The 17,107-nt window shown below is 46.1% G+C and overlaps 1 protein-coding gene across 2 annotated transcripts in view; it reads right to left on the bottom strand.

Moving 5' to 3' along the window:
• Positions 1–9,721: 9,721 nt before the first annotated feature.
• MYOF (myoferlin) overlaps positions 9,722–17,107 on the bottom strand; it is a 142,416-nt gene continuing 135,030 nt past the window's right edge. For both annotated transcript variants that reach the window (XM_024563408.4, XM_024563409.4), the window contains 5 exons: positions 16,723–16,822; positions 14,310–14,500; positions 12,469–12,578; positions 11,947–12,094; positions 9,722–10,281 (listed from right to left, as the gene is read on the bottom strand). In XM_024563408.4, coding sequence (XP_024419176.2) covers positions 10,240–10,281; positions 11,947–12,094; positions 12,469–12,578; positions 14,310–14,500; positions 16,723–16,822 — 591 coding nt within the window. In that variant the 3' untranslated portion in view covers positions 9,722–10,239. The remainder of the gene's footprint in view (positions 10,282–11,946; positions 12,095–12,468; positions 12,579–14,309; positions 14,501–16,722; positions 16,823–17,107) is intronic.

Genomic DNA, 17,107 nt, shown 5'->3' with positions numbered 1-17,107 from the left:
ATTTACACACTTATTTTTATATAAAGTGGCCTGCCCAGCAATGCTCAGGTGAACCTCAGCCGGTACTGAAGCCATTCGCACATGTTTTTCTTTGCTTCTTCCCCTGGAGCACTTGACACAGAGATGCCCCTGTGGGAAGCAGTTGACAGGCAGCTGGGGTGGGAGAGGGGAGGGGGAGTGACAGCCTCTCTCTTTGAGGGTCTCGGGATGGAAGGGGGTCCACAATGACAGGGGGTCATGCACTCCACACAGCCTAGACTTTGAGCTGGACTGCCCCAAACATGTCCTCTGGGTCTGGTGAGGCTTCATAAGTAGTTTTCATCTGATGCAGTACCAGACAGAGTCAAAATGTTAAACAAAATGATTGTGAAATGGAGAGCAAAAAGTAGAATAAATTTATAAATTAAAACTAGACTTTCAAAAAACTTCACACTCCCAAGTAAATCCCCAGGCTTTAAAGCCCATTTCCCTGTGTGTGAGGGTACTTTGGGGTAAAAGTCCGCAAAGTAGTACCATGTGTCACTCCTGTGTACAGATGCAGTGTCACACGGAGTGACTACCAGGACAGCTGTCCTTTTCACTTTATTCACGGACAGAGTAAGCATCACTCACGCTGGCCAGGCACCAGGCCAGGTGCTTCGCGGACATGCAGGTAGTGAGACAGGGTCTTTGCTCCTTTTGGGGCTGACAGATGTCTCAGGTCCGTGTACCAGTGGCCTGTGTAATAACACCTGCAGGGGCTAACGACATGCACAGAGAGCCAGGAGGCAGAGAGGGAAGGAGAGCCTAAGAGAGGAGACAGGAGGAGAGGAGGAACAAAGAGAAGAGACTTTAGAGGTGATAGAGCTGACTCCCCGAGGCCTTGAGTCCCTCCTGAAATGTCTACGTTCAGGCCTTGAACTCAGCTCCAACAAGCAAGTGCCTTCGCTTGGCCCTTCTGAACGCCTGGCAGCAACCGTCATCCACAGTTACCGCAAAGACATCTTACCAGCTTCCCGTGTGTCCCCAGCACCGGCATCTTTGTTCTGAGGTCAAGTGTTGCAAAGGAAGTGTGATCACTTTTATTAGTATCTTTAGGCCATCGTGAATGTGCCAGCCTTCAGGCCTGGAGTGAGAAGACGGTCTTCATGTGTCAACGTCAAGGAAGAGAAAACCACTGAGATGAGCACGGCTGTGAGGGACTGACCCATCACATGGCCGGGCCCTGGCTCAGCCTGCTTCTGCGCAGAGATGGCCGCGGCTTCCATCCAGGTGTGACTCCTGGATGCTATTTCACCTACCTGCAGGGCTCACAGGGACTTCTCAGCCCCAGTCAGCAAGGGGCCTGGAGGCCAGACCTCCCCAGACAACGTGGCTTTCATCTTTTCTTCATCTAGTTTGTTACCAAAAGTGTGGTGGGAAAGAAAAGTACTTGGGAAAGATTTTAAAAGCTATATTCTTCGTAATAGTTATGTATGTCAGCCATAACAGCAACATAGTCCTTTAAAGGACTATGTTGACCTAAAAAAAAAGGGGGGGGGGTAAAAACCAACAAAATGGCTTTATTCTGGAACAGCAAAGGAATGGATTTCAGAATACAAAAGCTATGGCAAAACCATAGGCAAATTGGGAGAACAAGGAAGAGGAGCATTCTTTTATAGAGGAAAGAGAGGAGTTGGGAGGGGCTGTTACAAACAGAGGCCATTGAAGGAAACTGGGAGTTCAAGTGTAGTGGCTTTTCATTGCCCGCCACCTCCCAACCCTACCCCACCTTGTGACAGTCTCTCATTGGCTGAGCTGTTACCTGTTAAGGAGAAAAATCTTCCTTCCTTCTGCTGGGTAGTAAAATAGTAAACCTGTTGGAGGTAAAAGGTATTTCTCTTCCCCTTTAGGGTAATTAAGGATGAGTGGTAGGGTGCGAGAGCTCCCCCTTCTGGCCTCCTGACTCCTTTTCAGTGAGGTTTCCCTTTATTAACTTTCATAGTATCATGCTCTGACTTTTATTAAAAGTTGTTACAAGAGGTATTTGTGCACTTCACAAATAATAACCAGCTGACATTTACTGGGGACTTAGCGAATGTCAGGAACTGTGCTAAGATCCCGGTGAGACCTTACTATCACCGTTTGGTGTAAGAATTAACTTCGCTTTTTTTCTGAGAACCTGGTATGTTTTTAACCAACCAGGTGAAAACAGTATGATATTTTCCTCCTCACCTTAGCTTCCTGGATGTTCAATTCACTTTTAAAACCTAAATAACAGCAACTAGATTGACTCATAGATTTGACATATTTCTTCTCTTCTCTTACCCTTGTCTTAACCTTGTGAAAATTCTATTTGATTGTTTGATTCTGCTTTTCATTTTTGGGGGGAACTAACTCAAAGCCCCTTCTTTTAAAAGAACATAGAGAAATGTTACTTAAAAGTTGGTGAGGTTTAAAGAGGGAATTAGATCTTAGTTTCCTGGTCGGGGACTCTTGCTTAGGTTATTTAAAGCACATTGAGAGTTCTTTAGCAGAATTCACATTTTCTAAGTGAAAAGAGTCCAAGTAGATGCTCTTTCTGGAGGGTGTTGGAGGATTTCTCTGCCTCTCCAGTCACAGAGGGGAGACTACTGTCCCCATAGGAGGTCCTTAGAACGGATGTATGGCAGCCTTATTATTAAGACCTGGCAGCCCCCGCTTCTCCCTGCACTTGCTCTTGGGGGTCCAGTAATCAGTGCTTGGGAAAGGCGCCCCATAGGGCTGGAGAGTGGCTGAGGCATGACCGTCAGTTCTGACTCGACCCCCCTCAGACTCTGTTGGGGGGTGGGTGTAAATTAGTACTACATTTCAGGAAAGCAGTTGGCAATTTTTCTCAAGGGCCTTAAATACATTCCTGCCCTTTCACTCAGAAACTTTTCTTCTAGAGACTTAACTTAAAGAACTAATGGGAAATTCATTTATGCAGTCAGTGCTGGCTGCTCTGTGTCATATACTAGGTTGGGTGACCATCACTGTTCTGCCTTTATAGAGTTAGAAGTTTAATAGATCTAGAGGCCCCCAAATGCAGGCAAGGACCTCTGTCCATGGATGTTTAAATAAAGCAGCATTATTTAAAATAGCAAAGAATTGGAAACAACATATGTCCAATAACAGGGGATTAGTTCATTAAAGCAAATACATATGATGGAATTTTAAGTGACTAGTATACGTTGGTTTCTTTCATGATGTAGACAAAGTGTTTATGAAGTACAATTTTAAGACGGAGAAGAAAAGCAAACGACAAAACTGGAGAGTTGTAAAGGCAAGGTCAGGGAGTTCTGAGGATGGGATCCCAATTTTACATCTCAGAAAAAAATAAAGACTAGAAGGAAGTATTGCAAAATGTTAACGGTAGTTAGCTCATGATAGTGAGATTGTGGGTTTTTTAAATTTTATTATTTATGCTTTTTTTTGCATTGTCCAAATTTTCTCTAATGAAGATAAATTAATTTTAAAATCTTAAAAGCAATAATGAGAAAAAAAAGGAAAAATTAGTAAGAAGTGTGTTCGGGCCTTCTATGCTGTAGTTACGTGTAAGGGGGGACTTATCCCTCAGATTCCTCCAATTTGCAACATGCCTTCTAGGATCTCCCCCCAGGGCTGCTGTGACCCTGTAGCCGGGGTCTGCACTGCACTCAGTGCATCAGCCCGTAGGAGCGAGGAGTGGAAACTCATCAAGGACCCAGCTGACCCAGGGCAACTGGGAGGGTGAGCAGGGTCAAGCTGGGAGAGAGGAGCTGCCCTAAGTCCAGAGGGGAGCAGGGCAGGGCTGTGGTGGCCGGGGTGGAGACAGGCTGGGATGACTACTCAGCAGGGGGCTTCCAGTTGCTTCTGTGCCTTGGTTAGAGACCCTCCTCTCTTGTTACTTGGACAACAAAATGTATCTGAGCCCATGCTCAGCATCTTGAAGAGTCGGGCAGGAAATGTCTGGGAAGCAGGGATGGGTGAACTGGCAGCACGTGGCTCCAGCCTGTTTATGTTCTGTGAAGTATTGACAGATCCTACAATTTGTCAAGGAAAGCTCAAAATATGACCCCCCTCCCAATTTCTAAACATCGTCAATTAATTATAAAAAGGAAATCTGGGCCAAACAAAGCATGTCTACAGGTGTGAATTTAGCCGCCAAGATGCCCCTTCGTGACCAGCGTTTGGTCAGGAGGCAGTGGGCAAGGGTCACCTGCCTCGCAGGGCCTGCGCTGGGCTCCCCAGCGAACGGCAGGGAAGCGGGTGCCCGACTTTGCAGAGGGGTCTGTCTGAGGGGAGGGACCTTTCGTTCTCTTAGCATTTTTATTTTTGTGGCAAAACATACATAACACAAAACTCACCGTTTCTAGGTGTCCAGCTCAGTGGCACTAGGCGCATTCACACCGTTATGCCCCCGTCCCCACCGCCCGCCCACGGAACTCCTCATCTTCCAGAGCCAAGACTCCGTGTCCATTAACCAGCCACCAATTCCTCCTTCTCCTCCCCAGCGGGCCGGGCTGCCTCCGTCATACTTTCTGTCTCCGTTGAGTCTGACCACCCCAGGTACCTCTTTTCAGCGGAATTCTATAGTGATTGTTCTTCCCCATCTGGCTTGTTTCACGTGGTATAATGTCTTAAGGTTGGTCCATGGCATCTGTCAGAATTTCTTTCCCTTTTAAGGCTGTAACATATTTCATGGTATATGTACATACCACATTTTTTTTTAGAATTTAATTCTTTATAATTAGAGAGAGGGGAAGGCAGGGAGGTATAGAGGGAGAGAAACATCAACATGTGGCCGGCTCTCAAGCGCCCATCACCGGGACCGGCGGAAACCCAGGCACGCCCTCGGACCGGGAATCGAACCAGTGACCCTCTACCATACAGTCCAGCTCTCAATCCACTGAGCCACACCAGCCAGGGCCATACCACATTTTTTTAATTTCATAAGTGAATTTTTAAGGGCTTTCAAATAAATTACATGCAGGAAATTGTTCATGTGAAGGAGAATTATATTCATGTTATAGAAAGTTTTAAAAAACTAGTTGTGCTCTTAAACCTGAGTAAAGGTAGTTTTCAATGGTCATAGTAATCAATGATGGTGATTGATGATGACAAAAATATTTCCCTGGCTGGTATAGCTCAGTGGATTGAGCCTGGGCCTGAGATCTAAAGGGTTGCCAGTTGGATTCCCAGTCAGGGCACAAGCCTGGGTTGTGGGCCAGGTCCCCAGTAGGGGGCACACGAGAGGCAACCACGCATTGATGTTTCTCTATTTCTCTCTCCCTTCCCCTCTGTCTAAAAATAAATAAATAAAATCTTTTTTAAAAAGTTAAAAAATACATTAGCCAATACTATGTGCTTGGCACAGCAACAGGAGCTTTATATGCACTACCATAATTAATTTTTAAAAATCTCATAAAGGATAGGTATCCCACTCTCCTCGATGAGGAAACTTGAGAAGAAATGGACACATAAAATATTGGGTTGGCCAAAAAGTCTGTTTAGTATTTTCAGTAAATGAAGACACATTTTTCATTTTCACCAATAACTTTATTGATTTGGATATTTTGAGTATGTCAGCTATCTTCCTGTATTGGCTTCTAGAGAGTAGAGGCCAGGGGTGCTGCTAAACATCTTCCAATGAGTAAGACAGCCCCACAGCAAAGAATTATTTTTTTAATTTAATCTTTATTGTATTTTTTTCCATTACCATTTAGCCCCCTCATACCTCCTTCTCCCCAGCAATCACCACACTGTGGTCCATGTCCATGAATTCTTTCTCCTTTTTGCTCAATCCCTCCACCCCCTACCCACCCCACCCAGCAGTCATCCTGTTCTCCATCTATGAGTCTCTCCCCCATAGCACATTTTCCTTATCCACTCATCTGCTGAGTCACTCTAACCTTTTGGCTATTGCGAATAATGCTGCCATGGGCTTGGGTGAGTCTCTGCTTTCAATTCTTTAGGATATGTATCCAAAAGTAAAATTGCTGGATCACATGGTAATTCTATGTTTAATTTTTTGTGTCACTGCCTTAGCACTTTTATCTGCTTTCACTAATTAGCGATGTACAGTTAGAACTTGTTGGGGCTGGGGGGAAGGGAGTCAGCATCGTTTTGGATAGCAGTGATTCCCATACTCTCAAAGGCTACATTTCAAAACGTGTCTGTCACTTTCTGACCTGTATCCATTTGGCTGTTCTTGTCTTACAGTGATGCTGCTGCTGCTGCTGATGATAATGTTTAGGATGATAAATAAAATACATGGAGTGCTACTTTGTCCCAAGCACTGTTGTAAACACTTTTGCAGTTTTTAAATCATTTTATCTTCATAATCATTCTTTGAAGATCTATGTCCCAATTTTATAGATGAGGAAACTGAGCTACAGACAAGCAGAACCATAACACAAAACAGATAAGATAATTCAATTCAGCACTGACTTTCACAAGGGAGAGGCAGGAAGCCAGAGAGGAGATGCCCGAAGTCACAGTGTTACACTGTGCCGGAGCTGGGGTAAGCTCACAGGCTTCCAGACGTCTGGAACCCCTGGCCCCGTGCTCTTGCCGCCTCTAAGACAGGATTCCATTCATTCATTTTGTTTATCCTGTTGACCCAGGTGAAACCTCATCTGAGAGGCTGCCGTGCCGCATCGGAATCCAGCTGGATATTCCTGGTCCTCCTCCTGATAATTGCTGGGGCAGGACTGAGCTGAAATATGACGGGGAGAGGATTACGGGTTTGGCTCTAGGATTTTGTGAAAACACATGGAAGTAGCACATTAATATTAGTCAAGGACTGAATGGGCCTTTTTAAGGAGTTGAGATAAATTTTGGCAAAATCAGGTTGCCTTGAGACGCATTCAGTTTATTCCATGGGAGTCAAAAAATATGATTTTTCTTTCTTGTTGTTTATTTAAATAGTGAAAATCCAGAGTCTACGTGTCCTACAAGGTTGCACTCCCGCAGTTACGAGTTTGGCCATACAGATGCTGGGCCTGTGTTTCCCATTATGTTCCCTTACCCGTTAGGTTTTGCCGTTAGTCTGCGCTACACGTTTCTCTTGTGTTTGTCTTGAACTTCATGAACTCTGGGCATGTATATCCAAAGGGAAAGCGGCCTTCCTTTGATCTTCCTCAGGACCCCATTATGTTTAACCTAAGAAAGATTCAACGCTAAACAAACACAAAACTCAGCTGCAAAGATGGCGGGTGCTTAATCTATTTACAACGTCGACTCCATTACGAACAAATTGCACATCAAGCCAACTTGGAAAAGCATCCTGGGGAATGGAATTCCCATCGGCCTGGGGAGGCCGCGTGCATATGGTCCAGACACTGAATGTGTTGGCCTCACAAAGAAACCTATTTAGCATGAAATATTTAAACTGTAGAGGGTTTTTAAACTTTGAAATTATTGTCAGGGTTGGTTCCCTATATGGTAGTCAAGTTGTACTTTCTCTGAACTGCACGGTCGTTTCTGGAAAGCCCCCTCGCCTTCTAGTTGTGTTTGTAATAACATCTGCTCAACAGTGTGAAACATGCAGCTCCAGGCTTTGGACAAACAACCCTCTGGGCCGGGGTGAACTCGGAGGGGCAGAGAGCCGCCGCTGGGCCAGCACCTGGAAAACCAGGCTGTGCAGCACCCCTCTGCTCTCTTTTCAAAATGGGTTTCAGAATGCCCACCTTTTAAATAGCTCTTGAAAGCAACATGCAGGTCTAATTGTGACATTTTTTTTTCTAGCCTTAAAAGGAGAAAGGAAGAACAAAACAAAATCAAGTGGGAGGCTGTCAGGGTTTTCAGTTTCCTGTCACCCTCGAGACATTGATGGAGATTTATTTTCCTAATGAAGGCTCCAGCATTAATGGTGGCACTTGCTAGAATCAGTTAGGACTAAGTGTCATTTAATTCAGAGTGAAGCGACAATCTGACTGGACTGTGATTAGTTCCAGCTTTTAGCTATCATTTATAGGTCACCAGGCGGCTAACAACCTCAAATGAGGGACCATTATCTTTTGACAAGACGGAGCTTTTCCTGGGGGGGATGGGAGGAGTATTACCCAGAAAGCCCAGCTCAATACTCTCTCTGGGAATTAGTTCATTCCTAATAGAGCTTTGCTGCCATTTACTCAAAGGAACTACACTGGCGGATTCCGGTTAGGAGTCCTGAAGAAAAAGGAGGAAAAGACTTTCTTTGTAGCCATTCATTTATCTGCTCAGCAACTCTAAGTTGAGTGAGGCACTATGGGAGAGGTCCCTCGAGGGTTAACACTCACGCTGCACCTCTTGGTATGGCTGTTTTAATTTAAAAAAAATTTTTTAAATCCTCACCTGAGGACACACTTACTGATTTCAGAAAGGGAAAGGGATGGAGAAAGAGAGGGGGAGAAACTTCCTTGCGAGAGAGGAGAAACATTGATGGGCTGCCTTTACACACACCCTCACTGGGACTGAACCTGCAACCCGGGCCTGTGCCCCGACAAGGAATCCAACCCTTGACCTTTTGTTTGCGGGATGACGTCCAACCCACTGAGTTACACCGGCCAGGGCCGTCTGAATTTTTTTAGAGCCCTTGTCCACTGTGACAGGGTGATGCATCTGTTCCGATCGGAGTGTCAACTCCATAATTATTGTTAAGTAGTCCAAAGAGCAACTTTGCCTGAAACAACTTTGCTTTTTTGTGGAGCTACTTTTTTTCTCCAAGAAAACACCATTCTAAATAAAACTGTCTCCCTTTCATCATTAGGTGCCCCTACATGAGATAAAAGCCATAGACCTTTGTTCATTACTAGCAAGATGGCATGACGTTGTTAGAGAGTAGTGGTTTGGTGTAGGTACAACGTGCCTTGAAAGGGTTGGAAGATTGCGTGGGACGTGACCTGAGCGGATAGGGAAGAGCCTACAAGGTGCCCGGGGGAGCAGCAGGTGCTCCAATTTAGCTAGTGCTGTGTCTCAACATTTTTACCTACGGAGCACCCTTTGAATGCGGGGATTTTTGGCAGAAGCTTGAAGGGAATTAAAACGTTCAAAATACGAAGCAACTCAGCAATAATGCCAAGACAGTCACCATTGTGGTATAACGTTGTGGAAATGCTCAAAAGCATCACCATTTTCACACCACTTCCTGTTCCCCTCAGTTCTGGGTTGCTCTTGGAACAGAACCTGCTGATGGTCCGGGACCGTAACAGGACAATGTCCTCGCTCGTTTTAGAAGACATGCTGTCTTTGGTGTTGGCACGGAGCCACACTGGGCTGCTGCTGTCGCTCGCTGTGTGACCATCTCAGCTCCAGGCTCCTCTTGACAGTCCTCCCCCAGGTGGTGTTGTATTGTGGTTAAAAGAAATTCAGAAGGAAAGAAGCCAGACTGCCTGGGTCCGAATTCCGGCTCTACCATGCATTGGTTGTGTGGCCTTGGGCAAGTTACTTAACTGCTTAACCTCTTTCTGCCTTAATTTCTTCAACTGCAAAATGGGGTTAATGATGTTACCTACCCTTATAGGGTTACCTTGAGGATTAAATGAGTTACACGTGCAGCATTTCAAACAATGTTGTGCATGGAATCAATATTTTTAGTAAGTGTTAGCTTTTCTTACTTATTATATTAGCCTCCGTGTGACCCGCTGGCCGTGATTCGGCAGCGCACGTACAGACGGTCTGTGGCCGAGTGCTGTGCTGCGGAGTCTCGTCCACTGAGACCCAGGAGACTAGAAACTGTCCCCTTCCCGAGTTAACACACAGCGAGGTGTTAAAAGTGAAATGCTTTTATTTGGGTTTATCAGAGAGGTTGGACAGATTCTCATGACATTTATCCTTATAAAATATAATAATGGTGGTTGCAAGCATAAATAAGAATGACTCTAACTATTCTATTTTTATAAGGCATAGTCCTTTTTGTTGAATACAAATGAGAAGAATATGAGGTCAAGATGCAGGAATCTTCAAATTCAATTTCAGCAATTTCCAAAAATTCAATTACAGAACTAAGGACACATACAAAAAAGATGATTTTTAAATGGAACCAGCCACCTTGAAAAATATTCTGAAAAACATGGTAAAAATTACAATACTTCAAAAGATAACAAGATAAAAGTGTTGCTAGCTGGCCTGACGTTCCCGGGCCTGGACCCTCCGGGAACTGCTGGGCCTCGGTGAAGGAGTGTGACCTTGCCCCTGGAATGTAGTCTCATATGCAAACAAAATCACTCTTGAGTTTGGTCCATAAACACAGACAGGATTCCCCCCTTGCTGATGCCTCTTGAAAAGAAGACTCTGCTTTCATTTTGCATTTGGCCTCACAATCTTCATGGACAAATAGTTCTGAAAAGGAAGCAAAACCAGTGTAAAAAATATGTATATTTAAGTTAGGGTTTCTCAACCTCGACACTATTGACACTTAGGACCAGATGACTGTTTCTTGTCGGGGGCCGTCCTGGGCCTTGCAGGCTGTCCAGCAGCGCCCTGGACTCTCCCCTACCCACCAATGCCAGCAGCACACCCTGGCTGTGGCCACCAAAGTGTCTCTGGATATTGCCCAATGCCCTCTGGGGGGCAAAATCTGCCCCCGCTGAGAACCACTAGTTTAAATCAATAGGATCTAAATCAAGAAAAACGAACTAACTATGAGGAATTTTTTAGATGGTCAAGACAGATTGGACTGCCTCTGGTTAGAAAATAGTGGGCGTGGCCTTGAGTTAACAAACTGAAAGTATCACGGGGGACAGCAAAGACACAAAATCTCCGCTAGCGTGGCTGTATGCCTATGCCACTCAACACAGACAAATCTCTATTATTATCCATATGAATCGAAATAAGAGCATTTGAATGCCTGGATTATCCCTTCCCCACTTGGCAAACTGGTCTGAAATGCCCCCTCCTTACTGAAACCATCCTCAGCAATAGGCTTATGATCATTTATTCCTATCTTTTTTTTTTCACTCTAATTTTATTGTTGTTCAAGTACAGTTCTCTGCCTTCTCCCCACCACCCCAGCCTAACCCCCAGCCCTCCCCACCTCCCTCCTGTTTCCATCTCCTTCCCCCCCCTCCCGTTATTGTCCATGTGTCCTTTATAATCGTTCCTACAAACCCTTCACCCTTTTCCCCTGAAATTCCCTCCCCTCTCCCCTCTGGTCACTGTCGGCCTTTTCTCAGTTTCAGTGTCTTTGGTTATCCCTTTGTTCCTATCTTTATAATAGCTTGCCTCTTGGAGAAGTTTACTTGTTCGTACGTCTGCTTGTGCCCGGGCTATAAACTGTGTAGGCAGAAATCACACCGTGGTCATGTGTACACCCCAGTTCCTAGCCTATAGTAGATGCTCAACAGATTTCTTCTTTTTTTTTAAACAAATTTCTTGAATGAGGGAATGAAAGCACTACTTCTAAGCCCACTGGCAAAATCCCCGTTTGGACTGGGATGATTAAGGGGAATTTAACGGGGAGGTTATGTGATGTGGATCTTAACGAATGAATATGTTGATAGGCAAAACATGGGTGAAGGAACGGCACTGGCAAAGACGTCCTAGCAGGTAAGGGCCATACTTGTTGGGGGAGGGGCAACTCTCTAGACTGGGTGGAGTTCAGTGTTGTATAGACCTATGAGAGCCCAGATTTGGGGATCTGTGAATAACAGGACAAAGAGTCCGAGAGCAGCAAGATCAGTTAGAAATGCTGGCTACAGTCCATTGATAAAGCCCTGAGAGAGTTCTCCTAGAATTCCTGACACCAAAGCGTTTTTCAGACCATAGAGTTTTGCCTGAAATTCCTGAAACCCTAAGAATGCCATTCTAACCACAGGACACATTACGGTAAATTTTCCAACGGCTGAAGGGTTGTGAGGCCACAACTCCTAAGTCAGTCACTCTTCTTAAGAGCAACAAAGGCAAGTACCAAGTTAGATGACCAAGCACAGTTCACAAAAACATGCGCAGACACACGCCCGCCCATGCGCACATACACAACCACCACAAGGGGCCCGGGACACGCACCGGTAAGGAGTAGAGGAGCACGGCCACGAAGAGCAGCAGGACCAGCAGGAGCAGCAGGCCGATGATGACCCACTTAAATCGGCGCCACACGATGAACTTCATGGTCTTACACGGGTTGGTGAACCAGAGGAAAGAGGTTTCTGGGCGGCTGCATTGCAAAGAAAGGGTTTACCTAGCCAGCTCATGAGGGACAGATATTTTACCGCAGGGCATAACACCATCTCAAGAATAATTGGTAACATTTATAAGTCAAGAAAAGATATTATTCCCCTTAATTGGCCAAGAAAGATTCTTGAACCTTCCATAGCTTCCTAAGATGTTAAAGGCACAATGGACTTTGGTTTCTTGAGAGAGGAGCGTGGATGAAATAGAGCCACATCACCAACCTCTCCACCCCCCACTATTAAGTACAAAATTAGAAGGACAAAAGCTAATCCAGTGTATTAAGCCAATTGGAAGGGGGGCTTTCTGACTGCAGGTGTCTGGGGATGAGACAAGGCTGAGAACAAAGAAGGCTCTCACTTTGGCGGGTCCAGCTTGGGGTTCATGTTGGGTTCATCCCGTCCCTTCCCGGCTGGCCTCTCGTCGGCCTCCTTCTCATTAAGGATTTCCAACGTCATCTCCACTTTCCCCTTCAGTAAAGCAGAACAGGTTAAACACATGACATCATGTTTCACAAATATTTTCAGTTCAGCCCAAGGAGTATTCCCTGAGCAATGATTTTTATTCTTGTAAAACAATCCCGCGATTGCCTTGAATTTTCCTCAAGAGATTTCATCACATTTCCTCTTCCGTGTGTTTCTGAACTGGCTCCTTGTGGGAACTCAAGAGGACAAATTGCTTCCCCTGCTCCCTGCTTGTCACTCTTGTTTCCCTGTCATTCTAGCTTTCTCACATCCATCTCCTTGCCTTTTCACACACCTTCCTTTGTAACTTTACTGGGACCCAGGCTAACCTAGGTACTGCTCATAACAATGCCTAATACTTAATGAGCATTAACTGTAGGCTCCCAGAGAGCCCCCACACTTCGTGCTTACTGTGGGCCCCCATGGCACAGCACAGTGCCAGCACTTAGTGGGTACTCAATGTACACCAGCTGAATAAATAAGTGAGCAAATGAATGAATGAATGCTGCCTCTCTGTTCACAGGTTCCTGAGTGATGCACTGGGCCCTGCTTAACCCCGACTCGTGGATAATCAATCGTGTGCAGTGCTCACCGCAACCCTGTACAGCAGGTACTGATATTACCCTCGTGTGCACACGAGGAAAACGGAGGCTGAAAGAGGTCTGGAAACTCACCCATCGGTATAGCTAGGCATAATGAAGGTTGCAATAGTCTTTCTAGAACCCCAAAGAGCCAGACTAAGCACCAGCCATTTGAGAGCCCCGCCCAGACATTCATGTACGTGGTGGGGCGCTGATGACTCCTGTGCTGACAAGTCAGACAAAGCTGGGTTCTGACTACGGCAAGATGCTCTGTCTCTCCAAGCCTGGTTTTTGAATCTTATAAAAAGGGAATAACGTCTACTTGGGGTTGTCAGCAGAACTAAGTGAGACGATGGGCAAACTCATCCGTAGAGACAGAAAGCAATGAAGTGATTTCCTGGGCCAGCTTGGGAGGGGTGATGGACTGCACAGGGCACAAGTAAACTTTTGGGGTGTGGGAATGTTCTAGATCTTGGTTACAGGAGTTTCACGAGTACATACATCTGTCAAAACACATCGAATTGTGCAATCTGAATGGGTGCAGCTTCTTTATATAAATTATACCTCAAAGTTGTTTTAAAAAGCAAAGTGATGAGTGTAAGGCATTTAGCACGTTGCCTGGTTTGTAATCAGTGATGCAGACTGTTAACTAAAATTAATAATACGTGATGAGTTAGGTAGTCTTTGTGGCATGGTTCTATATCAGAATATATCTTGAGTTCTCCAAACTTGCTTGTAAATTATGGTCTTCTTGCTCAGTGAATGTCTGAATCCCCACTTCCTCCATTCTTTCTTTTTTTTTTTTTTTTTTTTTTAATGAGAACAGCTCAAATTTGAAGTTTCCTTTTCTGTACTAAACTGTACTAGTAGCTCAGCATAAATATTAGCCTTCTTGGTAAAGGAGGGTCCTAAAGAAATACTGTACAACCTCTCTGGCGTCCGGATTTTTGGACAATTCTAGTGACTTCACCTTCCACTCAAACTCAAACATGTGCTCGTGGACACCTTCTCTTGTGATCCCAGGTACAAACTGTTCCCTTAACCTAAATCCCACCAATTTGGCACTTCCTTGTCTTATCTGGAGTAAATCTATTGATAAAGAGAAAACCTAAATGATGTAAGGCCCGAAGGACCCCCAGCCACAAAATGCTCGTACAGCTATCACCCGGGAGCCATCTTTGTCTGCGTAGCACGGCCACCATCCTCTCATGGACTTCTGTTCAAAGAGGGAGGCGGTTTTCACTTTAAGGGGGTCCATGGCTTTGAGGTCCGGAATCATGTCCAAGCTGCATTTCTCTGGTGATTTTGCTGGAATGATGGCGCGATGCAAATCAAGTTCCAGGAAACCTAGCCAGGGAAATATTAAATTCCAATAAGCTTCGACTGGATCGGCCGTTGTTTGCAAGGGAACAGAATGTTCCTGTCAGAAGGGAGGCAGACGGTGATTCTGACCAGGTGATGAGTGCGCATCAGAGAAAGGGACCCTGGGAGACGAGCAGAAGAAATCCCCGTCCACCTCTCTGCATCTCATGTGGGACTGCATGTTTCATTTCTCAACAACAGGAGCATAAACAGAATTCCTCTACAAGCTCAAACATCACTAAACCTCGATAGACAAAATTTCCACTGCCCCTGGATTTGAAATTCGCTCGTATTAGTTCTGAATTGCCCTGAACAGCTGTGTGGCTTTGGGCAAAGACACCTGGTACTTGGAACATGGAACCCTCCATGGAACAGTCATCTCCTAGTGAAACCTCACAAACAGGAGTTTGAGAAAGAACATTACAGATCAACAGAAAAGTCTTGCCAGGAACTAGGAAGGCCACTCGGGGTTCCTGGAGAGACACACTTTGTCTTCCGTGATGGGAGGCATTCGCGCGCTGGTAGCACTTTCACTGGCTTCCCTCTGGGCGCGGGACTCCCGTGAGCCCTCTCCTTAAGGGAACAGTGTACGTGCTGTGGGGTCAAGTCTATGGATTGCTGGGACAAGAGCTGGTCTTCAACAGTGACAGCGAAGAGCAAGAGGGGGACAGTGGCGGATTCTCTCTAAACTGTCTGGCTAGGAAATAGCCGTTCATCTTATGTGGACCCATAGCCTGCAATTTACTCAGCCCTTCTTGAGCTTATTCCTGCTTTTTTCTCAGCTCTCCTTTGGGAGATAATGCCAGTCCTTTGCCCACTAGCCATTTTAAAATACGTTCATTCTTTTTATGCGTTGTCAGACTATTTTGTTTAAATTCCAAGGAAAAACCCTCCACTATTCTGGAATTTACTGCCCATATGCTGTATAAGTTAGCATCCTAGCACGCTCAAATCTGTTTGTTCATCTCTTATAAGCACTAAGTCACAGCCACTGCTCTCAGGGCTGTGACAGGTAAAGGGACAAACAAGTCACAGCCATTGGCCACTGTGGGCTTTTCCTCTGCCAGGGACCTGACCTAGGGGCTGCTGTAACGGCTGGTCAAGAGAAAATGAGGTCTGAACTGGAGAGTGGCAGAGATTGTGGACATGAGAAAACAAAAGCACATGATAAAGCAGATTACTGCTAGCCCTGAGTTGGGGGAAGGGCAGAGGACACACAGAGGACTCCTTGTGGGACAGCGAGGGGCCCATGAGGAGAGCAGGGATGGGGTCTGGGAAGAAAGGCTGAGTTTGACTTTAGTCATGGTAAATCTGAGGTGCCAGCCAAACAAAAAGGTGAAAGTTTCTGGTGGAGAATTGGGGATAAGCATCATAATGAGTCTTTTTGAGGTATAACTGATGTATAAGACCGTGTGAGTTTAAGGAACAGGGCGTGTTGATTTGAGACATTCACATAGTGCAATGAGTCACTGCAGCGGTTTCTTCTCACCCTGTCGGGCACTGTGGGCGGTCAGGCTACGCCTCCTGGTTCAGAAGTCACACCTCGCTGAAAGGTGCCCACAGGAAAGGCACCGAGGGGCCCTGGGGAGAGCCAAAGACCCCAGGGAAGGCAAAGGGCTGCATTTAAGGAGCGGGAGGGAGAAACAGGGCCAGCCGACGAGACAGGCCCAAGGCCTGGGAGAGAGAAAATCAGAAGAGCGCTGTGCTTCAGGGTTGGGGGGGGGCGCTGTGTGCCAAGAAACCGAAAAGCCCAGGGTGTGTCTGGGGGAGGGGGTATTTAACAGGGGCTTTAGCCACAGAGGAGGATGAACCTGGGGGAAATAACAACGGGTAGGGACACTAGGGGACCTCAGCAGCGTTCGAAAGCAGCGTGGAAGAGGAGGGAGCCATGATGAAGTGCTGAGGAGAGAGAGAGAACAGATGGTTTGGAGGTAAAGGCAGAGGTGTGGCATTCTTTTGTGGAGACGGGCTTTGAGTCTTAATAGCAAGACAGAAGCTGGTACCAGGGCCTCCAGGAGGGCCCTCGAGCCACAGAAAGGAGTGACACTCACTGTGCCACGCTGTCCAGAGGACATGCAGGCTGTGGCTGTGCCCCACCCCCAATTCTCCACAGTACTGGAGATTTAAATAACTGACTCAAGTTTTAATTGATTTCACTAATTCCAAGTACAATTTCTTAGAGAAAAGTATCCGAAGGTAAGCCCTACCCAAGTAGTCATCCAGAGAAAACTTGTCATTATCCCATATCTGAACGATCAGTCGGGGTGGCACCCGGAATTCAGTTTGGTCAATGCTCCAGAAATGCTCCTAAAATGACAAGAGAAACAGACACACCAATGACAACGATGACTGGATTCTGAAACCCACCCCTTGGAAATCCCAGTATCAAGACGTGCGGCCTTTCCCTCCTGTGCACCCCTAACCTAAAACCCTCTCCCCTCAGCCCTACCCCGCCCCCACTGTGTATGCAGGACAGGTGGGCTCCCCAGGACATCTCAAGGCCACCAGCTGGGTGACAAAATGGATGTCCCAGGCAGTTCCCAAACAGAAGGCTTCCTGCCATGTTCCTATCAGTGTGACTTCCTGAGGCCA

Source organism: Desmodus rotundus, chromosome 4 (assembly GCF_022682495.2).
Source record: "Desmodus rotundus isolate HL8 chromosome 4, HLdesRot8A.1, whole genome shotgun sequence".
In the NCBI taxonomy this organism is placed as follows: domain Eukaryota; kingdom Metazoa; phylum Chordata; class Mammalia; order Chiroptera; family Phyllostomidae; genus Desmodus; species Desmodus rotundus.
Note: the sequence above shows the minus strand (reverse complement) of the source record. Positions and strands in the feature narration are given on the sequence as shown.